Source organism: Notolabrus celidotus, chromosome 8 (assembly GCF_009762535.1).
Source record: "Notolabrus celidotus isolate fNotCel1 chromosome 8, fNotCel1.pri, whole genome shotgun sequence".
NCBI classification, from domain to species: Eukaryota; Metazoa; Chordata; class Actinopteri; order Labriformes; family Labridae; genus Notolabrus; species Notolabrus celidotus.
In genome coordinates, this window is record NC_048279.1 from 21,976,173 (window position 1) to 22,001,401 (window position 25,229).

Genomic DNA, 25,229 nt, shown 5'->3' on the forward strand with positions numbered 1-25,229 from the left:
GTCCCAAAAAAAATTTATTCATATCCTGCAAATAATTTCCCATGTAGTACGTCTGTGCCTGCAGTGTAGTGACTGGCGGAGTAATTCAATGCTCTTCTATGTACTGACCTGTGCTACCCACCCACTGGTGGCAATAAAGCACACTAATGACCTCGTTAATTTAAGACAATAGAATTAATGATGCGCGCGGGAGGTGTATGTGACAAGACGTAGGCGTACAACAGCGATGGATAAATATTCAAAAGGAAAAATGAAAACTCCAAACTGGGCCCCGGACAAAATTCTAACCTGGATGAAGAGCGTAATATTGGTGGTGGAAAAGGCAACTTTTAAGAGAAAAACTACAACTGTGTCTGCGAGAGCTCTCAAAGTTAGCTACTTAGTAGCTGAACTTGTAGCCAAATCAAAAAAGCCACACACTGTGGCAGAGACATTAATACTACCTGCAAAAGCCATTGTAAATAAGATGCTTTGCCCTGACGCAGTTAAAGAAGTAGCCAAAGTCCCTCTTTCAGATCAATAGATTCATAAATTGAGAGACTCAATGTGTCATTTTGTAACAGTTCTGGTTGGTGGTGTGACTCTGGATTTTTTCAATGTAAGAAATGTGCCTTGGCTCAAAAAAGGTTGAAAAACACTGCTCTAATCACTAAGCAGTGTGCTTTTTTTGTGTTGATCTGTATTCTCTGTAGGTCACCTGTAGCTGTGTTTTAATCCGTCTCCTCCTGTCTCGAGTCTTTCTGAGGGGCGGGTACGACAGATGTCCCCAACAAACCTCTTCTTACAATGTAGGGACACGAGGGACCACTGGGTATGTCAGCAAACCCTGCAAGACAGAAGATGGGAGGTGTGAGGGCAGAAAAGTAGTCTCATTCCGTCCCTGAGAACATGCATAAAGAAAGGGGGACATGTATTTTTGTAGTACCACTGGTGGTGTGTTTAAACTCCGGCCTGAAGCTTTAGATCATCACTTTCATTGTTTTCACACCACAAACCTACAGCTAGTACACTTACCTTTCATGACCACTTCCGGCAGTCCATAGGGTTCGTACTCGGTGTCGTCGAAGGCAGCAGACAGCTGCGTCCTGTTACGGCGGATTCTTTCAGCCAGTTGGGCTGGGTCAGCTGGGATGGGGAAGGAACCTGAAAACAACCTTTTGTCTCCTACCCCTGCCCCTTCAGATAACTGCACGGGAGAGACAGGAGGGGAATCCACTAATTCTTCCTCTTCCTCCTCCTCTTCAGTCTGTGTGTATGCACAGTGAAGGTCAGGTGGTGTTGGAGCACTAAGATAGAAACTCTCCTCTGTTTGACTGCTGACACTCTTCATGCCTGTACTTACAGGTCCGTCAGAAGAATCATTGGTGGTGTTTATTTTGTTTTCTGGTTTGGCCTCGTGATTCTTGATATCACACTCTGCCGTTCTGGTCTGATTTGGTCCTGAGATTACGTGGACATCTTTGGTGACTCGTTGCTGACCCGTTTTCTCAGATGACATCTGGATTACTTCAGAGTCTTTTTTCTCTTTGTGTTGTGTTTGATGAATATTTGACCGATGCATGACGTTGATGTCCAGGTTTTCTTTTTCAATTTCCTGAAAAACAAAAACAAACAGTTTCAGGCCTAATCCCATATGTAAACAAAGATCTATGGATGCAGATCTAAAGACAAAGGCATCAACATTAGTTGTTTTAGGTAGCACAGACCACAGGGAGCAAAGGCAGGTGGAAACACAATTTTAATACTTTATATCCTGTTGTTTCATTCCTTAAAATTTGACACGTTTCTCGACAAGAATTGTGTATTAGGGTAGAATATGTGTCATGCCCATTTTCCATATATCACTATTCATTTATTATTGGAAATCTTATCCCCCATTCACATACATAAATGCATCTCGTCGTGCCAAAAAGCCGACAGAAGACGAGGGGTGACCAAGCTTTTTCAGTGGTAGCTCCTAAACTGTGGAATGAGCTACCCACCCAAGTCAAAATGGCCCCCATCCTGGATACTTTTAAATCAGGTCTTGAAACTCATTTTTACCCCTTGGCTTTTAATACAACATGAGAGTTTATGTTGGTCTCTGTTTTAATTTACTGTATTTTAAATTTTACTATTATTTATTTCTACTGTTTGTATTTGTTGTGCAGCACTTTGGTAACCTTGTTGTTTTTAAAATGTGTTGTATAAATAAAATGGATTGGATTGGATACACCTTTATAAGTATATTTCCCTGTAAACTGATTTCACAAATCTGAATCTCAAGATTGTCTGTTGTAAAAAAAAAAGTCTGGATTAATCCATCAGTGACTTGGATTCTTTTTAAGTATAGCTGCCTTACAAAGGAAATTGCCAAGACTCCTTCTTTCTGTTGAGTCCTGGGACATCTTTTATTGTGGCACTATATAAATAAATATTGATTTATTTATATTGATTGGCTGACTGATTGCTCTAATGTGTCTATAATTCACACCAAAGCACATGATACTTTCCTGGTAATTATTCATAAATCAGGAACCTGAAAATTGAGCATTAACTGGAAAAAATGAAATCCTTCTGAATGGTCATGCTCTTCGTTACTTGAGATTTTCCTACTGAAATATTCTATGGAATATAAAATAAAAGATATTTATTAATAATAATAATAATAATAATAATACATTTTATTTATAAAGCGCTTTTCTAAAACCTCAAAGACGCTGCACAAAGGATAAAAACATCATATAAAACAACAGAATAATAAAAACATGAATAAAATACATTTAAAAGCAATCATACGTTAAAAGCAGTTCTAAACAGGTGGGTTTTGGTGAGTGATTTGAAGGTGGACAGGTTGGGGCAGTTTCGAATGTTAAGTGGTAAGGCGTTCCAGAGGGTGGGGGCGGCGACAGAGAAAGCTCTGTCCCCCAAGATTTGGTGCTTGGTGTCAGGTGGTAGGAAGAGGAAGTGGCCGTTGGAGGATCGGAGGTTACGGGAGGGGGTGTGGTGATGGAGCAGGTCGGTGAGGTAAGAGGGGGCCTGGTTATGGAGGGCTTTGTGGGTGAGAAGGAGGATTTTGAAATGTATGCGTTTGATAGGGAGCCAGTGGAGGTTTTGGAGGACAGGGGTGATATGGTAACGGGAGCGGGTGTGGGTGAGCAGGCCGGCGGCAGAGTTCTGGATGTATTGTAGTTTGTTGAGTTGTTTTGAAGGAAGGCCATAGAAGATGCTGTTACTGTAGTCGAGTCTGGAAGTGATAAAGGCGTGGATCAGGGTTTCAGCAGTGGAAAAGGAGAGAGATGGACGGAGACGGGCAATATTTTTAAGGTGGAAGAAGGCGGTTTTGGTGATGTGCTTGATGTGCTGTTCCAGAGTGAGATGGGAGTCCAAAATGATACCGAGGTTGTGAACATGTGGGGACAGAGTGAGGGAAGCATTGTCGATGGGGAGGTTGAAGTTGTTGGTGGTTGTGGTGAGGGATTTGGGGCCGATGATTATGAGGTCAGATTTTTCACAGTTGAGTTGGAGGTAGTTTTTTTGCATCCAGGATTTAATTTCAGTCAGGCAGTTGGTCAGGACCATTTAACTGGTCTAAAGGTCTGATATTTAGGCTGGTGATTATTAGAAAGAATTACCTTGTCAACTTTGGTAGTGACTTGATTGTACTCCTGAAGCGCCGCCATCTTTTTAGAGGGATGCAGACTCTTTGGTTCAGGAAGATTGCTGTGCTGCAATCTTGAAATAAAACAAAAAAGGTCATGCAAGAAATGACAAAGTAAGACAACAGACATTAAACTCTATACATACACATGATTGCAAAAGGTAAGTGGTGTAAACTATAAGTGACAGTCTATATGAGAGTATGAGAGTATTACCTGGAGAACAACATGCGACCCTGCAGTCTGTTAGAGGAGCAGGAGAGGAATAACTCATCTCCCCTGATCACTGTCACGTTACCAGGACTCTCCTGAACACCCAGGTTTTGCACTTGAACCTTTAGCTGGTCCTGGGTCATCCCTTCAGTCTGCTGCTGATCAGACTGGGGCTCTGAGTTTTCTGTGTTGAGAAGGTCAAAGGTCGGGGCTGGTTGTGAGGCCAGTCTCCACATAGTAAGCTCCTCCGCCTGCTGCTGGGTCTCCTCAGAGAGAGACCGTAGCTTTGTGTGCAGCTCCACCACCTGGACAGGAGCGGAAAGGCAAGACAGACTTTGAAATCATAGCTCACTTTTAGAAAAATACAAAAGTAATTTATAAGTCAATCCTAAGACAGTATTTCAAATAGCTGTGGATATTATGTTACACTTAACATATTTTACAGCCATGAAATACTATATAAATTGGACTGTTGACAGCTTCTGTCAGTAGGATTTGTCATATGGATGTTGTAACTCTAACCTGTTGCTGAAGACGGACGATCTGAAGCTCAGATTCTGCCTCCTGTTCTCTCTCAACCTTCGAGGTTCCCCTGTCTTCCTGTTCTAAAGCATTGATGTCAGCCAGCAGAGGTTCCTTATGCTCAAACAAGCGGGACACAGCAGCATCTCCTGTGTTTGGGATTTTCCTGGCTGTGTCTTGTTGGTTTTTGCCATCAGTGTGGACTTCAGGAGTGTTAGCTGCTGAATCGGGGAAGCCGTCAATCCTTTTTCTCAGCAGCTGATTCTCCTCTCGCAGGGCGATGAGTTCTGCAGCCACGTCTAATGTTCTTCCGTCTTGACTGGACTCAGTCTCTCTGATTACAGAAGAAGAGTCAGCGTCACTCAAAGTATTCCCTGAGTCTGGATGATGATGTTCCTCAAGCCCAGGAGTTTCTCCTGAGCCCTCATCTTGAGTCTCTTCTTTTTGTTTCCCATGCTCTTCGACTGTCAACTCCTCTCGTCTTTCCTGCTTTTCTTCCTTCTTTGTTGCCTTGAGTGTATCGAGCTCTTGCTTGTGGCGCTGCAGTTCCTCTCCCTGGCGGAGGAGGGTGCTCTCCTTCTCTTGCAGCTCTGCTAAAAGGCCAGAGATGTGCTGGCTTTGCGCCTCAAAAGCCATGGTGAGCTGTTTAGTCTGACGTGTCACCTGGGAAGAAAAGATGACGCAATAAAAATAAAAAAATGACAGGACAGAGGAATAGACATAAACCTTAGGGTGAAGAGGATAACAATCCACTACTGCAAAACTGTAACTGATGTCTATGAACAGCTGCACATATAAAAGTTAAATCAAAGAAGGCTCAATGTTCAGTGTTGACAGCTTGCATGCTCCCACTACTTAAGTCACTTCTTACTTTAGTGAGTTTGATCCTCAGTCTTTGTGTTTTTTAATAGTTTTGGGGAGAACTTATGAGAAGAGTGATGATGGCATTAACCCATTTTCTTTCTGTATGTACTTTTCCTTTGAGAGCTGCCTGTAGTCACACTGTGAGTGGGGACATTGGGCTTTACTCTAATCTCACTTAGTCTCAAACTTCTTTTAAAACACAGCTTTAGAAAGAAATGAGTCTGTTCAATTCATCTCTTTTTATCGGCCATGTGGATTCAAGTACAGTCAAACATTATTCTTGAACATACGGATACTAGGTTTCTATCTGAACTAAGAATTGTGGTCAGTAAGTGACATATAGAACACGCTTTGACCTATGAATACTGTCACAGATATGTATTTTAGTTAATCTAAAGTAATTAGAATGTCATGAAGAATATCACATTTTCCATCAGTTATTTAAGAAAGGAATAAATCAAATATATCCTTGAGACTTAAAAATGTCATCTAAAATGTTTCAAGCACTTTTTAAATTCTCATTTTAATAATTGTGACCTATAGCTAACAACCTAAAGGCCAAATTCCACCAGATCCGTGTCCGGTCCGTCTCCGATCCGTCACGGCACGGGATCTGTTTTTATTCTAGTCAATGTGTTAACCCCCACTGGACCAGCTCGGTTGCGTTCCGGCTGTGTCTCTGATCTGGCATGTCTGAACGCAACGGATCAGTTACACAAGACTTCTATTTTTGCCGGATGCCGGAGCACGACGTATCAATTCAGCACAGAGCAAATGGAGAGGGACAGAAAGTCAGGCACCAAAACAAAATAAAAACCTGGTTAATTTTCAGAGTATAACACTCCGGGTTATCATTAGATTGTTTTTGACTTAACTATGAAAAAAAAAAAGTCATTTAGAGCGGAGGCAGGCCGGGAGTCATCAAGTCATCAGAGGTTTTTTTCAGAGGCTGATAAAGACAAAATGGATGAGGAGGGGAGGAGGAGAATCCTTGATTCAGTGATTGCCGTGGGAAAACTTCGGTCACATGACTCCAGATGTCCGGCGGTCCTGCTCCGTGCTGCATTCTGAACGCAACCGGTGGGTGTTGACGGACGAGAGAGCACGGAGCTGGACCACAGCAGATCGGAGACGGACCGGACACGGATCTGTTGGCAGTCCCGTGTAAGAGTGCATACCTGGAACACCAAACTATTACAATTGTCCATAATGATGTGGTAGTCTAGTCTTTACAGCCCAAATTTTATGATTTAGTAAACAAATTTGTCTTTGCACCTTATTATTAGAAATCTTTCTAAAAACTTAGAATACTTTTGTGTATCTTATGTGGATCATCATTTACCTGGCTTTGTAGGGCCTCCAGTTTAACCTGGTATTGGTTACAGCGCTCCATCTCCTTCGCCTTCTCCCTCTGCAGCTGCTCCACCTCCTTTGCCAAATTGGAGTGAGAGAACTCATCCTTCTGAAGGGTTTTTCTAGTGTCTTCATCTGTTTGCCCCTCATCTGACAAACATGTGCCTACAGGATCCATCACTGATCCCTCCTCCTGGATGAGATCTGCTGTGGCCTGAGAGACAAGCATGTTGCATTGGTTGGTGGACTGGCAGAACAGGAGATGCTGCACTGGTGAAGGGAGGAGCTTGTTGTCGCAGCCAATCATGTTGGAGTTGAGCTCATCGTTATGAAGAGTCAGGTATGTCAGTGGGCTGTTTGTGACTGAAAGTTTCTCCTTTTCCAACAAGTCTTCATTTCTACTGCGCTTCAGTTCTTCCAACTCAGCTTTAAGCTCCTCTAGATTCTTGCTCAGCTCGTTATTTACATCTTTGTCAGTGTTCATTTGGTTTCTCTCCTCTTCCTCCCTCTTCCTCTCCTCCTTTTCTAAAGCCAGCTGTGATTTCACCTCTGCCAACTGTTTCTTTAGCTGGAAGTTCAGCTCTATCATTTCACTTTCCCTCTCTTGGAGCACTTTGTTTTGCTCTTCCTCCTGCTCTTCTCTCTCCTTATTTTCCTTCTCCTTATTTTTTTGATTCATCTCCGTCTCCAAAGCAGCCACAGCCTTCCTCAGCCTCTCAGTCTCAGCCCTCTCTCTCTCCAGCTGTGCCTTCCATCCCTTGTCCTGTTCCTCCTTCTCCACGACCTGGCTGGCATGTTTTCGACTCAGCTGTTTCAGTCGAGTCCTGGCTTCTGTCTCGGCCCGTCGCTGGCCTTCTAGGTCCTCGAGGCGCTTCTGTAGTTCTTCACATGCATCATTTAGCTCTGAGCGTAGTGCTGCATTCTCCTTTTTGAGGTCTTCAGAGACAGTAGCCTTCTCAGAGTTGAGAAAAGATGTCCTTTCAACAGAAAGCATCACATCACCTGCTATAGAGTTGTTAGTGGGCAAACCAGCAGTAGAATGAGAGGAACTAGAGAGTGCATGTTCAAATATGTCACCCTCATTTCTACTCTTGCTCCCCGGATCATTTCCATTATTTCCATGTCCCGCTCTTTGTAAACACTCAGAGTCTTGGGAGATGTGCTCTGAGTCGATGCCTTCTCCTGGCTCCCTGTCAGGGGGGTAAGATGCTGTAACCTCTTCCCCTCTCTTATTTATGCCCTCTTCTTCATCCCTCTTCTGCTCTGCCAGGTTTGCAGTGCTGTGCTTCTTGATTGAAGGGGATGGCCGAGAGAGAGGACTGTGATAAGGCTGAGCAGAGAAACTCTGTCCAACAGGGCAAAACTGAACAGGTTGCTGAAGAGGTGCTGAGGCAGCTTTTTGCTCTGTAGTTAAAAAAAAGGACATTCATTAGCATATTCTGTACAATGATTGTTTTAACAGCTTACACACACACAAAGAAAACATATATTCCTTTCATGAAAATATGTATCAACAAAACAGTTAAAGTATTTTGAGAGGTATTTATTGTCCAGCAGGGGGCAGCACTGAGACAAGTGACGCTTTAAATTAAGGAGAAATAGACATGGCAGGTCCTGTACAGAATACATAAATGTAAAGTGGACGATGAACATAAGGACTCATCCACTTAAATAATTTATATCCTTCTTTGTTTCACAGATGGATTAACCAAATGGAAGCACAGTGGTCAGGACAATGGTCTGAGCCCTCATTTTGACAAGTGTTTACCTTGCTGTATCGTCTTTCAGCAAGACACTGAATCCCTACTAACTATTGACCTCCGACCTCCCTGTGGAGACAGATAAGAGGAAATCTCTGTCCACTGTGTTTTGTCTAAAAACATATTGCATAAGATTCACAATCTTGGTAAATATCTCATTACTAGCAAATCCAAAGGATTTGCCAACCCACAGCTTCCTCCTCACCCTGCAGCTCTTTGAGAAGATGAAGGGCGTCGGCCCGCTCCTCCGTGAGTCTCCTCCCCTCCTCCTCCAGAGCTCTCTCTCTCTTCCTGCTCTGTTCCAGACTGACCGCCACACCCTCTGCATCGCGGAGTGCTTCCTAATGCGAGGACGAAATATACAAATGAGATGGGTTAAATTCATTTCAATGATCAGATATGCTGGCACGATCAGTTCCCAGTGGAGTCTTTGATTTGAGACCGACATATCTCTCAAGTCTCTTCACCAGGCTCTCTAAAATATATCCTCCTGAAGAACATCCATGACAAATCATATTTAGTTAAAGTTTAGTTAGTTAAAACAAAGTTACTACACCCCACCCACACTGACACTGTGGTTTAGGGAGATTTTTAATGTGATGAAAGGATAAGTGCAGTTCTTAGGACCAATGAAGGCTCATTCCTTAAGATTTGGAATCCTGTTCTGGATTATTTACCTTCAGATCTCAAGCATCCACTGTTGAAAGGCCAGTACCCTTCAGAGTGGAAGAAAACGGTGCCTAGAACTACATAAGAGATGACGCATCCAACATCACTTTTCATGCATTCTTAATGGATGGGAGTTGGAGGACGACTTATTATGTGCTAAAACTTGTGTTGTTGTTGTTTTTTGTTTTTGTTATTCTCTCTATGCTTTTGTCTGTTTGTTTGTTTCTTTTGTCTTTGCTAATCTTACTTTTTGTCATGTGTCATGTCTTTTTGAGTCAAAGGTCTGTTATTATTATTTTATTTATTTGTGTTTTTTTTGTTTTTTTCTCTGTGCTTGGGGGAAGGGGTGACAGTACATATCTTTGTCTGAAAATCTGCTTTGTGCTAAAAATGAGCCATGAATTGTGTTGTTGTGTTCTGAAAATGATAAAACAATAAAAACACATTTAAAAAAAAAAAAAAAAAAAAAAATACAAAGTTACTTAGAGCAACTGTATGTAAGAAGATTGTATTAAACTGTTGAAAGTCTCTTTTTAAAAAATGGATCCTGGAAAGTTTGTGTTTGTACTGGATGATTTCCAGATTATAAACAACTGTGTAAGATATATGTGTAAAGAGCTGCATATAAACAGTGTCACAATAAGGATATACCACAGGCAAATGAGCAGAAAATACGTCAGGTAAACATGGAATAAACTGCAACAGACAAACTACAACAGTGTGTAAATCATTAACTGCAGTACACCTGTACCAAGCTTTAGTCTGGTGACGCTTGTGTGACTATCTATCTCGTTATCTCAATGTTGAGCTTTATGAGTACACCTCAAGGTATATACTTTAGTAATGGTCTAAACAGCTTCTTCTTAATTAAAACATGATACTACAGCTGGATGGCTGAAGAGGCCACAATTATCTCATTATTTATATAAAGTGTATGTATGATCGATACTTTGGACCGACACATTAAAATGTTGTTTAAACATTTATAGAGTTCATTTTATACTGCTCAGCTTATAAATAATTGACACATGCTGACCCTGGCTCACTTAACTCTGGACCATCACTGCCGTATGTGTGCGTGTGTGTGCGTCCGTGTGTGCGTGTACCGTCAGCTTGGCTTGCGTCTGAGCCTCTTTCTTCTGGCTCTCCTGCAGCTGTCCTTCTGTCCACTTCAGTTTCTCTTTCACATTATCCAGCTCTTTGTCCAATGCCTGCTTCTGCAGAGACAGCTGATAAAAAGACATTGTAACTCAGCAGCTGCTAGAAAACAGGAATAATGCAATCAAAGAGCACTGAAGAAAAGTGGCATTAGAAACAATAGAAGTTGAGAGGTCAAATCAACACAGACTTAGTACTCAAAGAAAGGCTGTTGTTGTGGGTGGATTAAACAGGATCAGTAAAGGGAAACGGGAAACAGGGGAGCAATCAAAGATTAATAGGGAGTGTAAGCCATGTCTAATGAATTGTCATTAGACACCTCTCGAGGGACAGTAATTAAGATTTAAGATCATCAGCTTCCCACCAGTGCTCAAATGAAATTATGCACATTAAGTTCAGTATCCTTAAGCTACCTTTGTGTCTTGTTAAAGTAGAAGTAGTTTATTACCACTGAGATATACGAAAGGGAACTGTGCTTGTTTATTGCTTATTTCTAGCAGACTATTTTAAGTTTTCAAGGACACCAGACATTTCAAAGGTGTCTAGCTTTCCAGTGTTTTTGGGAGAGATAAGGGTGCGAGCGAGAGGTCTACAGTCTTAAAAGTGTTACGTATAGGCCATTAGGTCATTTACTTGTTTTGTAATATGTAGGTATGTTTTAGGCATGTTAAATCTGAAATTAAAATACCTATACAAGTAGTTATGTCTCCTTGTATAAGTTTGTCCACCTGTTATTGACATAGTGCGCAAATGTAGATGTTCGAATGGTTCCGTTTTTTTTAGAGGGAATATTCAAACGTCATTTTGGAGCAATTTTGACAGCCCTAATAGGAATGAAGTACTGCAGCATTCCTTTATGTAAAGGGAATCCAGATGAAAACAAATATGACAAAAGTATGTCAAAACATCACAACACACTCCTCCTTTGAGTCATGCAACACCTTCATACAGTCTGCCCTCATCCTGTAGACATGCCTTCACGCCTCTCTTAGTAAGACCATTTCTCACACACAAGTTATGAGTTTTTTTTACGCTTCCATAACCAAAAAAATTCTGCACCGTCAGATGCAGTCACACAGTCATTACCTTCTCTGCTCAACCTTTCCACTGGGGAGAAACCGAGAGGAGAGGAGGAAGTGGAGAGGAAAGCAGGTGTGGGGGGGGGAACATAAGCACAGAGAGCAAGAGAGTGAAACGGAGAGTGAGAGCAAACAACAAAAGGTAAGAAGTCAGACTGAGGAAAGCACTGAGATTATTCTATCAACCTTTGGAATAAAAAATATCGGTTTCAGGGGAAAGAAAGACAGGAGGAAGCAGGAAAGAGAAACAGGAAACAGCTCAAAAAACAAAGCAGGTAAATGAATCAAAACACAGATAGCAAGTGCAGAATATCATTTCGCTCCGTAGTTTCCAGGGTTCATAAGTTTCTAACATAAAGACTTTATCTTAGCAAATTTAATTATGTGAACATGCATACGAGAAGGCCTGTGTTGTCCTGTAATAGGTCAGTTTAAGATTAGTTGACTCTATGTGTGTATATACCTTATCAGCGTGAGCCTGCAGGGTATTGTGGACTGTCCTCGCCTGCTGAAGCTCCTGGTTGAGCTTATTCACCTCCTGATGATGCTGCTTCTCCAGAGCCTGTCGCTCCTTCTGAAGCTCCGTCAAATCCTGAGAGACACATACACAAAAATATATATTCATACAAGTCAAGACCCTTATCTGAAAGTCAAGCAGAGCTGCTTATACACTTTTTATTTTTAACCAAAGCTGGCCCTCATTATCCAATCATTAACCCTTAACCACCGGGGTACGTTTTCAAATATACTATAGAAACATAAACTGTAAAAAAAGTAACTTAAAACATTAGAAAAAAAAACAATAGTAGGTTTTAAATTATTTCTAGATTTCAATCGTGCCTTATTCTCATAAACAGTATAAAATATGTACATGGTATCCGTGACGTCACCCATCTTCACCCCCGTACAGTGTGTGCTGATAGAGAAATGAGCTACCTAGAGCAAAGCCGTTTTTTGAACCAGGCAGTAAATATGTTTATTAATGCTGCAAACATCGTCTTTTTTTAATTGGTGTGTATGTGGTTTCCAGTGTCTCTGCAGCCAGCCTCAAGCGGATTATCGATGTATTGCACTTCAGCATGGGCTTCATAGTTTGAGACCAGAGGTTGCCGCTTGCTTATTCTCCAGTTTACTCTGTTTTATTAATTAAGTTCTATAACAACTTCCCTGTGCTCCCCTCCAGTTTTTTCCCCCACATCACCCCCTGCACCTCTCCTTTCTTAACACACAGTGGCTTTATTGCTTTCTTTCTGATTCTTTCTCTCTCTTTATCTGGTGAGACGGCCACAGGCCTTGGTCAGTGTGTATTTTCCTGCATTCCTGCCTCTGCTTTCCCCTTCCAGATCCTCCTGGAGTGCCTGCCCCTCCCATCTCGTTTAGGGATTGGCTTCACCTGCTTGGAGCCTTTAAAAGCTGGGTGAATCCAAGATGGCTCTCTCTCTCTCTCCCTTCTGGAAGGCTGGTGCCTGCCAGGCACCCACTTTGGTTTTGTTTGGTGACTAAGTTGAGTTCAGCCTTAGTTTCCTTTTACATATAGCTTTGGTTAGCACACCCAGTCTCACAGCACCCAACACCCTCACCACACTACTGATAGCTTACTTTATCATTAGTTTTCCTTTGTTGAGTACTTTGAATACATTATTTCCTCATTTAAAAGCTGTCACTGTGTGGACCTTCCTTCTTTGTAATGCTCTTCAACGAGCTGGGCATAGCACTGGTCTGTTGACTTTTCTGAACAGTATTTGGCCTCACACGTTCGCCCCAATAACACAATTTGTCCACAACGCACCAGGCTAGTCCGATGTGGATGAGGCTTCTTTTTAAAAGCAGTATATGAAAAACTATTTATCTTCCTCCCTTAAGTTGTTACTTGGAACTGTTTTCTTTTTATTTCTCTCAATATTTAATTTGCAACTTGATCCATCCATCCATCCATCCATCCATCCATCCATCCATCCATCCATCCATCCATCCATCCATCCATCCATCCATCCATCCATCCATCCATCCATCCATCCCTCCCTCCCTCCCTCCCTCCCTCCCTCCCTCCCTCCCTCCATCTCTCCATCCATTCATCCATCCATCCATCCATCCATCCATCCATCCATTCTTACACTCTGATGTTGTTTCTCCAGCTCCTTAGAGCGTTGTTGATGCTGCAGTCGGCTGCTCTCTGTATTTTGCCTCTGACACTTCAGCTCCTCTTGTAGATGTTTCAGTCTTTGCTCAGCACCTGATGCCTGTCGCAACAAAAAACAAAACTTCATATCAATTCTCACAACAAGACAATTTTGAGCCTCTTTGATACACATTTGTTTGACGCTTTAACTGTACTTGAGTCATATACTGTTATTGGGGTCATTACTATTTAAGAGTTTGAGAAATAAGTCTCTAAAGAAAAAAAGACAAGTAGCTAAAGTCTAAGACTGTTCAGTTTGCTTGCACACAAAACATTTTGCTTATTTTTTTACAGTGAAGAACAGAACCAGGGAACTGTTTTAAAAGCAGTCTTGAAATTTGGAAGACACGCATGGATATATTCACCTAGAAGAACAAAAAAACAAATATATTGTTTTTAATTAGCAGTTATCACCTTTTATGTGAGAAATAGCAGTGGCTGTTATTTACCCGTTCACTCTCCTGTGCCATGCGTGTGTGTGCCAGGCTGAGCTCATCACGAGCTCTCTGAATGTTGTGCTCCTTGGCAGTGAGCTCCTTCTTGCTCTGCATCATTTCATTCTGAATGGACTTCAAAGTGCCAGCCTTCACAGACAGCTCCTCCTCCAGAGCAGACACACGACTCCGCATTTCTGACAAAGATGCTGTTTGATGGACCGGAAACAAAGAGACACACTAGTTAATAAGCTTATTCAGGTGTTAGACCAGATCTCAGAAAAATGCATTTCATCTTTACCCGGTTTAGATCATTTAAAAAAGTTGAATCATTTAAGAAGCATGCAAAGAAGAAAGGACGTTTTTTTTTTTTTAAGTTTGACGCCATTCATGAAGGACTCAGTGGTGGAGCATGAAAGACAGGATCAACTCAGGAGGGATATAAAGTTCTGATATGATGTGCAGATCAAATATGCTAAGCCAGTCTTCTAACTGTATATGAACAAAATGTATAAATATATAGAGTATGACTATAAAAACTGTGGCAGTTTCATATCCTTAACCCTCCTGTTATGTTGTGGGTCAAATTGACAGATTTTAATGTTCACAAAATCTAAAAAAAATTGTTAAAAGTATTATTTCGCATTTCTAATGTCACAGTGGATGAAAGGCTAGCAGTGTTCAGAGGTTCCTTCCATTGTAGGCACTATATGTGTTCCAAACTAGCTAAATACAGCATAAAAATCTGGGCAGCATGTGACAGAAGAGGTGTCTCGTGTTCATTTATTAACATAATTTCATACAAAAAATAAAATTCAAAATGTAAAATTAAATAAACAAAAATCTATGTTATGTAAAACTATAGTATTTATATTTAGGGCTTTTCAATGTACATTAAAAAAAGCTTTAACATGAATTTCCTAAAAAAACGAGTGAGTTATCCTCATTGAACCATGATCTGTGAGAGTTAAAAACACCATTGCACTAAATATGGATTTAAATGGTTAGTAATGGAGTTAATAATGAGATTTAAAAAAATGTTTATTGGGGGAAGGGCTATTGCACTATATCAGGTATTACTATCACTGCCGCAGAGACCTGTTCGTCTTCCTTGTTTTGCACAATACTGTACCATCTGTGGCAATGTAAGGCAAGGGCAAGGCAAGGCAGCTTTATTTGTATAGTGCATTTCATACACAAGGGCAACTCAATGTGCTTTACATTAAAACATTAAAAGCATTGGAGAAATTCAGACAGGTATAAAAGACAATTAAAATGACAAATATAATAAAACAGAAAAGAAAAAGGAAAATTAGAAATATATTAAAAATTACATTAAAATTGAATTTAAAGTGAGTTAAAATGAGCTAAGATAGGAAGGCAGTGGCAAATAAAAAAGTCTTAATCTTGGATTTAAAAGAGGTGAGAGTTGGAGCAGACCTACAGCTTTCAGGGAGTGTGTTCCAGATATGTGGTGCATAAAGACTAAATGCTGCTTCACCATGTTTCGTTCTGACTCTAGGGACTGAAAGCAGAACAGTACCTGATGACCTCAGAGGTCGAGATGGTTCATAAAGTAGCAGCAGATCAGCAATGTATTTTGGGCCCAAACCATTCAGTGCTTTATAAAACATCAGCAGGATTTTAAAGTCTATTCTCTGACAGACAGGAAGCCAGTGTAGGGATCTAAGAACTGGAGTGATGTGGTCTACTTTTTTGGTCCTTGTTAGGACTCGAGCAGCAGCATTCTGTGTGAGCTGTAGCCGTCTTATGGTCTAATGTAGAACATTACCGCTCAACCCCTCTGTTTTCTGTCTTATTATTTTTTGTATTTTTGTGTTTTGTATTTTCATATGTGATGGAAACTCATTGGATCATTAAATATGCCCCGGGTCAAGTTGACCCAGGAACATTAATTGCTGTCCCTAAGAAGCAAACATAATAGGAGGGTGAAGGTCAAAATAGCCAAATTAGTGTTTATGTAATCTTTACTTTAGTTTATATATAAAAAAATTTGTACATATTGCATTAATTTGCTATATTTTTAGACTTAAACACAAGTCAGATGTATTGTTGATTATTGAGCGTTTAATTTATTTCTTTTATTAAGAGTTGTGAAAACATTACGATTCCTTTGTGGGTAGGAATTAAAATTTAAATGGGGTATAATGGCTGAGGACTGAGAGTCATTGGGGAGAGGAAATTACTGGAAAATACAAATTACTTCCAGCCCATAGAGAACATAAACATTATGACTAAATCTACTCTCAATCCTTAAACTGACCACCAACAATCAAAAACACAGCGGTAACTCAGAGTTCAGGTCAATCCATACAGACTGCTTTATTGACAACTTCAGCAGCTGCCTGAGGATGTCAGCCGGCTGATTTCCAGAGCCAGGGATGAAATCAATTTCATGTTCACCCGATGTGTTCTCCTGTATCATTTTCCAGTTCCTTAAATTTCACAACTTGCGAAGTATAGATCTGCTACAATGAACAAAATAGAGTATGTCCTCAGAGAGTCAGCGAGGTTGCAGTGATAATAAAAGCTCACCAGAAGAAAAAAAAGCCTTGTTAATGCAAACACTGCAACACCACTCTTCCACATCTGTGTCCCAGTAGATAAGAGAGGCTGTTTTTGTTTTACACTGTACTGTCCCACTCCTCCTCTGAACATACACACAGCGTGGAGAGGAAGAGGAGTGTTACATAACGATTACAAAGTGTACTGAGAGGCACTTAATATCATGGAGCTGGCCTGGAAGCAAGCAGAGGGAGTCTCCAGCCAAGCCAGGGATTTCTACACAAAGTCTTGTGTAACAAGTGTTGTTGAGGTTACACAGAAGACACAAGATTCAGTATGGTCACATTGCTTCACTTAAGCTGATTTCTCTGAGGTTGTCCCATCATTAGAGGTAAAAATCAATTGAAGATGTAAACATTTTATCTAGGGATGCACCAAAATGAAAATTCTTGGCCAAAACCAAAAACCGAAAACTGAAACACCGAAATAAATTATTATGCCAATTATTAGTAGGGAGACCGGGGACAGTTGTAACATTTCACTCCTTGGATTTGAGATTAAGCCATGCATTTTCTGTTTGTGTTGCACAGACATTATATAGCCCATTTTATTAGCAGACACTTGAAGCTAGTTTGTATAGCAGTTTGAACACACTGGGTTAAAAGAGCTTAAAGTTATAGACAGAAATGTCAAAAATGTTACAACTGTCCCCGGTCTCCCCTACCATTGCATTTATGGCTGTGACTGTGTACTAACCTCACTAAAATCAAGGATCTCATTGACCATCAGACAACTAGGGTGCATACCCCTCATCTGGTTCAGAGAGTCCTTTTTTCTGCGCTCTGTTCTCTTTCTCCTGCGCTGTGTGCTTCTCCGTCTCCAAGCAGGTTCTCGTTATCCATCGCGGCCTGGATCATTTCTCGTGCGCGCTGCTTTATTCCCAAATCCAAGTAATGATCTTTATAACGCGGATCAAGTACAGTCGCAATGAAGTGCAGAGGATCCAAAGAGATCTCAGTGAAACGTGTGCTGACAGACTCTAAGAGTGTACTTTTCATTGTTTTAACTCTGTGGTCCGTCTCAACCTCTTTGCTTAGAAGACGCTTTAGTGCTGCAGTTAAAGGAATAACGGATGCAGACATGTTGGCCCTTATCCAGACAAGCGCGTACTGGCTGCGGTTTTTGCTTGCGTCATCACAACATTCTGTTTCAGTCGTGTTGTTTCTGTGATAAAAGTCTTTCAGCCGAAAACCAAAAATGCACTTTTGGGCCATTTTCAGTGGCCGAATTTTCGGTGCATCCCTAATTTTATCAACTGGTGTTATTGCTCAGCTCAAACTAAAATATCTAAATAACAGGAAGTATATCAAATTAATAAAAAAAAATAGAGTTTGCAGGTAAAGCATCACCATGTGGGGTTTTTTAGGGGGTTGTTGAAAACAAATCCTACTAAACAGCACTAAATAAACAATAAATCTATACTGCCACAATAAGAAAATAGCACCAGCTTTATCATTACGTGCCTTACAAAATTTAAACTTTTTAAATTGCACGTTACTTTTGTTAACGTGCAATTGCTCTCATTCTACAGTCAAAAGTGAAGACCAGCTGTGACTAGCTTTAATTGCTTTGAACCCCCAGACCCCTTTGAAGCAGCCTTCCTGTTTGCAGACGGTCGGTCAACAACACTGACAGATGTAAGCAGGATCTGTGACAGACAGTGTTTTCCCTAATTCTAACCCAACCCTCTATGAACACTGGGACAAATGTCCAAAATTAAAGGGTGAAAAAGGACATTTATATCTCACAATGTAGGACAATTATAGCAAGTCAAATGGATGATGGTGCTGAGTGAATCTTTGTTTAGTCCTGTCAGTGACTTGGTGCAGGGTCAAAAACTTCATACCACATTTCCAAGGGTACCATTTGAGATCCATACTCACTGTCTGTCTCTGCTCTGTGATCCGTCTCCTTCCCACAAGCCCTCTGCTCCAGCTGGCCCTGACTGATGACATCAACACAGGGAGTCTGGGGATGGGGAGAGGATGGGGATCTTCTCCTGGCTGCTGGCCTCGAGTCATCCCGTTCCCATGGAAACGCAGCCGAGGGAGTTGAGAAGGTTTCCGATTGGTTGGCTGAGTGGCGGTGGGGGGTGCTCTTGTGTTGTGGTCGTGATAATGGGACCGGGGGCACTTCTGAGAACTGGAGTCTTTGCTGAAGGAGGAGAGAATGATTAGATAACGAGACAAGGAGGGGCGTGAACAGTATGTCAAATTAAACAGAACATTTTGAGGTTCAGTTTTGAGGGAACAGGACGCCAGAGCTCAAGCTCCACGCCCCTACATTAAGACCCTTTTACAAAAGAATGACTCATTGCTGCTGAAACATACTTCATGAGATATAATTTAACTCTCTAAGCACCAAAACAATTCTATTATTGTTTCAAACACTTTGTACACATTTTGAAAGGAGTATAAAAGCTGAGAAAAAACTCAGGGATCAGAAAAATAGAATGACGCACTTACTTTCTTTTTGTTTCTTTTACATTTTTGACGTGTTTACAAATGCACCAGGACAGAGTCTAGTTGTGCACAGGTAGAAAACGTGTCTCCTGATAAGTCTGATGATATCATTTGATTTTGTTAAAGTTTGTAATATACTTTTAAAAGGCTTTAAACCAGCAGTTATCAAATGCTTGCTATGAGTGTTTGATATGCAGCCAAAGCCTGATTCAGTGTATTCAAAAGCAATCAATGAGTCACACTGTTGCAACGGGTGTCTTTTGCTGACTAATTACAGTGAATCCAGGAGCTGCAGTTTATTTCAAGTTGAAACAAAATACACGGTTCTGCTACCTGAACAATCACTAGTGCAACACTACGTGGCTGAAAACTTGAGTAACATTGACTCAGAACAGAATCTGGTTGCTGCCGGAAGTTACTGAACTGTTTCTTATAATAAAAGTATACTTTTGTGACCTTCCAAGATAGATTTCTTAAGGAAGTACCGATGTGTTCTAGGGGCTAAGTGCCACACACAGTATGGGGAAGTAAGACAGCATCATGATGTGAACTATTTTAAGCCTGATTTTTTTGTCCTTTCATGGAAACTGTTGAAATGAGAAACAATTTTAATAACATTAACCCTATGATTGGTACTGACAGAACCATGCTGTTACAGAAGGATCTGTGACTGGATCACTGATTTTTATTAATAAGTTACTTAGCCAAACAAAGGAGGACCGTAATAATAATAATAATAAAGTTTATTTATAAAGCACTTATCAAAACAGACATTACAAAGTGCTTTACATCATAAAAACCCACAATAAAGAGAACAAAGCATGGGGGGGGGGGGGGGGGGGGGGGGGTATATGGGCTGGCAAGACAATTTAAGAGGAACAGCTGAAATAAGAGTAAAAGAGAAACTACTAGAAGCAATTAAAACAATGAGTGAATTAAAATCAGTAAAACAAATAAAACAATGAGTGAATTAAAAAAAACATGAATAAAAGTAGATTCAAAATAAATGTAACATCGTGGATAAAACAATATCACAGGAAAGCCTTTCGATATAAAAATGTTTTCAGCAGTGAAAGAGAAAAAAAAATAAAAGAAAGGAAGTTCAACTACAGAACTGCTGCTTTAAGCTCATACCCACACTAATCCTTAACTAGCCTCTGTACGGTTCAGCATAACAACATTCCTGTACTTACTCGGATGTGAGGTGCACGGCTCTGTCCTTCATCTCTTTGCCCGGTCGTCTCCTCCTTTCTGCTACCTGCAGGACAAAAACACCGCATTTGTACAGGACTTGTTAAATAAAACCAAAGCAGATCAGAACCAGCAGTTAAGAGCCCAAGTGGTTTAATGACAAGAGGGGAAAGAAAAGTACAACATCCCCCCAGAGAGTAAAGGGATGGGAAAGGCCAGGAACTGAAGGAGTTTATTTATAACCTTTCTACTCATCTGGGGGCTTTGGTTTTTCCATTCAATTTTCCAAACTATACAGTGCTAAATGAAAAGATAAAAGAGAATAAACACAGGAAAGTCATAGAGTTACTGGACTGTACCATTATGTTCCCAGGGAGAAGTTGTGTTCCAGCAGGGTGTAGAGAACAAAGTGTTGTCTGCTGACCTGCTACTATTCTGCAGCTTCTCCAGCTCTGCCTCCAGCCTGTCAGAGAGTCAGAGGGAGGAAGAGAAACAGAGAGTTCAATGAAGGCAAGAAAATATGGAAAGCTCAGGCAGAGGCAACTACGTCTAAAAGAAGAGATAAGGGCTTTGTCCTCTAATGTGACATCGTCTAGTCTCTTAAAAAAGCAGTAATGATAACAGGTTTTGGCCATTCAAAAGTTAAAAGTAGACAGGGTACCAGGAAAATCATTAGAAGTACATTGTTTCAGCAGAGGGCCCTGGAAAGGGTCAATGCTACATCTCCCTGTGCAAGCCTTACATTGATACAGTTTAAGGTTTTACACAGGACTCACCTCTCTAAAGTTAAGCTCAACAAATTGTTTAACACAAGCGAACTGTGCAGATGCTCTATTTCACCTGCCAATCACACACACACGTTTTTCTCCTGTCTGAAACTAAGATCATTCTGGTCCTCTTTTTACGATAAATTATAAAAGTGTTTTGTAAACCTGTACCTTCCAGCCCTTTAATCTCAATATTTGGTGACCCTGAGGACTTAACTCGCTTTTCTGTTGGGGAAAGAAATATCATTGCTTTTGCCTCTCTTGTGGCCCACAGCGGCATTCTACTACAATGGAAGGATCATAAACCGCCATCTGAAAATTCCTGGCTACAAGACTTAATGTCCTTCCTCTATTTAGAGAAAATTAAGTATAGTTCTAGAGGTTGTTCAGATAATTTTATAAAAAACCTGGGGTCCTTTTCTATCATTTGTAAATTCTATTCCCTCTCTTGAGTACTAATGTAATATATGTTTCATAGGCCAAGTTGTAAAAATTAATTTCAAGATTTCTTTTGTAAGAAATAATTTTCATTTCATTTTATTTCATTAATTCATTCATTCATTTCATTTATTTATTATTTTCTTTTATTTCATTTTTTTAACTTAATTGTATTTATTTATTTAATTGTATTTATTTATTTGATTTTATTTACATATTTAATTTGTATTATTATTATTATTTATTTCATTTTTTTATGTATCAGATCTTTTTTCTGATTCATGAGTCCTTCCTGCTTTCGTATTTTTAAGATAACATTTCAAAACACATTTGATTGGACTCCAGTGGTTGTCATTGTATGATGTGTTCTTGTTTATCTGTAAAAATATAAAAATATTGCACTTTTTGATTGATGTATACTGCAAAAAAACCTACTAAAAATATATTTTAAAAAGTACATTGTTCCATTTTTAGTAGTGTTAACAAAAGGTGCCTCAGTTTAAAAAAAGCTAGCACCTTTAAATAGTCTGATGAGTAATCTGCTGCTAATAAAGAATGTTCTTCTGATCTGTTATATCAGTTTTTAATGGTTTGACTGAATCTAATCAATCCAGAAATGTGATGACTGCTGTGTGTCAAATGTGGCACAACATTAATTAACAATTCCTTTGATTGTTGATGTTGCTGATAGCTCTTTAGGAATCAGCTCTTTTTTCAGAGCCTTTTGACAAAATCATCCATCAGGTGTTTGTTTTTTTGATACTACATTTTACTTTACGAGTAAGTCTAATTTTCATGAAAGCTTGGTTATTCGCATAGTACACAACAGGAAATGTGGGGAGTAGAGAGAGAGGGGGGGTATGCAGCAAATGGTCACGGCCAGGAGTTTAACCGTCGACCTCTGTGACCCTCTGTATGTGGGCCACTTAGACTGCTAGGCCACCAGCACCCCCACACAAGACATACATGAAATGGAGTAGCCTACCTTTTAATTTCCTGGGTGAGTTTGTTGTTGAGGGTGCGAGCAGCATCCAGCTGGCCTTCAAATGAGCATACTTGGGCCTGCTTTGTCTGAAGCTCCTGGTTCAGACGCTCCCTTGCGGTCACCGCTGCCTTGGCCTCATCTCGAACACTCTGGAGCTCTCTGTGCACATACTGGAGCTCTCCACGCACCTCCTCATGCTGTGCAGGGAGAGGAGGAGATGAAAGAGGACATAATTCAGCATTGACACAACAGAGATTACAAAATCTGTCAGACTGTCTATGCATGTTTTGCAGATTCATAGATGTTATAGCCTTAAACTAACATGGCTGCTTTTACCTTTGCAGTCTGTTTTTCTAGGCTTGTATTGATGTTGTCCAGCTGTCGCTGTTTCTGCTTGTTCTCTCTGGACAGTCGATCCTGATGGACCTGCAGCTCCTTCACTTTTTGCAGAACTCGCCCAGACAGCCCCACTGTCCAGTCGTCCTCAGCCCAGCTCATTTCTATCAGCCAAGCAACATCAGAAAAATCAAATCAGCACAGTATCCCAAAAAAAAGTTTCATTCTGCATATTTTCTTCCTGTATTTCCCGGCACACTGGAGAAATCACAAGGCAACTTATGAGTAAAAGAGGCGACTGATTATTTCTCTCATCAGTGAGAAAAAGTGCAAGCTGACCTGTGCTATTCCTGCTCAACAGATCCTCAAACAGTTCTCGGAGCCATTGGAGTCAGTGGCTGCAGTGAAGAAACCAGCTACACACAGTCTGAAAACAAAGAGGGATAACAGGCCTGTTAAGTAAGGTGAAGGTATCTCTACATCAATTTATGTTGTGACAGAGGACCGACGCCACGTATCTAAACATGTTTCAATCATCTGTGCCTCCAGCTGTGTGTCCTGTCTTGAATATGTTATGTTGCTAAGGCTTTCATCCCGTAGGGAGACACTGGTTGTCACCACTGGGCAGCTGTGACTCAGTGTTTTCCAACAGAGACCGCCTGCTTCTCTCCAAGAGGAACTTAAGCTGAAAATAAATCCCTTCTCTCAGTCACACTCCTGTAACTACTGAGTTTCTTACTCAGATAAAAACTCAACATATTTGTTCAAATATGCAGAAATGACTAGAAGTCAAATCTAAAACAGTGCACAAAACATTCACTTGCATCTTGTATGTGTGCATTAAGACCAACTGATACAGGCATACAAAACGGAAATGAAAGTGAGAGTGCTGGAATGAAGAAAAGCCTGACTGAAGTTAACCTGAGGAGGTTAACTCTGAACTCGGTTTTGACACGCTGTGTAGCCTCAAGGCTTCAGCTCTGTAACTCCAGTCTGAGAGTTTCTGTCACACCTCCCTGGTTGTGTCGCTGTGTTTACTTTTTCCAGAGAACAAGACAAGCACACATTCTTCACTGAGATAACAGATGTAAACTTTGCAGTCACTACTATTTAGGAGTGACATTTGACACAGTATCAGAGCTCCCTCCACAGACTCCAACTAGTTCAAAATGCAGCCGCTCGGGTTTTAACAGGCACATCAAAATATCAACACATCACTCCTGTCCTCACCAGCTTACATCGGCTGCCAGTTTTTTATCGTGTCGATTTTAAGATTTCATTGATTACTTTTAAAATTTTAAATGGACAGGCCCCAAACTATTTAATCGACCTTTTAACCCGCTATGTGCCTGGGCGGCCCCTCAGGTCTGTGGATGCATTTCTGCTGGTTGTGCCAAGATCCCGCCTTAAAACAAAAGGTGACCGTGCCTTTTCAATCAGAGCTCCAAGTTTGTGGAACTCCCTGCCACTGATGATTAGACAGTCCACAACCTGAACTGCTTTTAAATCCTCACTAAAAACATTTTTATATAAGAAGGCATTTCTCCACCCCTAATTCATGAATTTCCTCTGCATTCAGATGTCTTGTTGTACTTCTGTCCTTTTTCTCCCCCCTGTTTGCACAGTTTTTTATGCTTTGTAAGTCTCAGCTTTTTTGTTGTGAAGCACTTTGTAACCTTGTTAAGAAAAGTGCTATATAAATAAAGTTTATTATTTTTATCATTATTATTTATTATTACTCTAGTTGCTATAAAGCAGCAAGCTGCATTTCATTAAGCATTGCAGAAACATTTTTCATCATATACAAATCAATCATCTATCAATAAAACTTCAGAGAACAGAGGGAAAAACAATATCTGTCAAAATGTCAAAGAATTATCTGAAATATGGGAGTGCTTGTATTTTGTCAGAAGATAAATCCAAAACACATTTAATGTACAATTATTTAACAAAGAGACAAGCTGCACTTGTATTCAAGAAGCTGGAAACCAAAGAATGAGGCACTTCTCTAGAATAGTTTCTTGGTTACCAAAATCCTAAAACCAAATACCTCTTCTCCCAACCTGACTGTATATATTTGACATTTGTTTTAGATTATTCTATATTTTTATTGTCTTTTATACATATTTTCTACCTGTTTTTGTTTTATTTGTATTTATCTCATGCACCTTCAGGGGCAGAACTTCTAATTTCATTGTACACCTGGCAATGACAAATAAATGCTATTCTATATTGTATTCTATTCTATGGTTGTGAATGACATGGACTCACTGACATGACTACATTTAATTCAGTGTTTTCAGAGACTCAGCAGTCTGATGCTACTTTGTTACATTTTCCCTTGATTCCAGTCAGGGACCTTCTAAGGCTGCAATGTTTTGTTGAATGTCACCTTGCTGACCTTCTCCTAATCTTTATGTATGGTACATTTGAAATTAGGCAAAAACCTTTTTAAAAAAGAATGGAGAGCATATCTGACAAATACAGTCCAAACTAGCTTTGTAATACATTGAAATGTTTTGCCAAGAAGCAGGATACACAGAGGGTCTGACTTAATCTTCAACCAAAATAACATCATAAAAGACAACAGTTGTA

The 25,229-nt window shown here is 40.4% G+C and overlaps 1 protein-coding gene across 1 annotated transcript in view; it reads right to left on the minus strand.

The window, feature by feature from the left end:
* si:dkeyp-115e12.6 (centromere protein F) overlaps window positions 1–25,229 on the minus strand; it is a 28,837-nt gene that overhangs the window by 2,177 nt on the left and 1,431 nt on the right. Inside the window, exons 2-18 of the mRNA XM_034690366.1 lie at window positions 22,974–23,061; window positions 22,635–22,798; window positions 22,299–22,495; window positions 20,468–20,571; window positions 20,111–20,175; window positions 18,339–18,609; window positions 13,885–14,078; window positions 13,371–13,496; window positions 11,720–11,848; window positions 10,126–10,248; window positions 8,556–8,691; window positions 6,580–7,994; window positions 4,374–5,036; window positions 3,855–4,156; window positions 3,615–3,714; window positions 1,015–1,594; window positions 698–826 (exon numbers count right to left, since the gene is read on the minus strand). Coding sequence (XP_034546257.1) covers window positions 711–826; window positions 1,015–1,594; window positions 3,615–3,714; window positions 3,855–4,156; window positions 4,374–5,036; window positions 6,580–7,994; window positions 8,556–8,691; window positions 10,126–10,248; window positions 11,720–11,848; window positions 13,371–13,496; window positions 13,885–14,078; window positions 18,339–18,609; window positions 20,111–20,175; window positions 20,468–20,571; window positions 22,299–22,495; window positions 22,635–22,796 — 4,683 coding nt within the window. The 5' untranslated portion in view covers window positions 22,797–22,798; window positions 22,974–23,061 and the 3' untranslated portion in view covers window positions 698–710. The remainder of the gene's footprint in view (window positions 1–697; window positions 827–1,014; window positions 1,595–3,614; window positions 3,715–3,854; window positions 4,157–4,373; window positions 5,037–6,579; window positions 7,995–8,555; window positions 8,692–10,125; window positions 10,249–11,719; window positions 11,849–13,370; window positions 13,497–13,884; window positions 14,079–18,338; window positions 18,610–20,110; window positions 20,176–20,467; window positions 20,572–22,298; window positions 22,496–22,634; window positions 22,799–22,973; window positions 23,062–25,229) is intronic.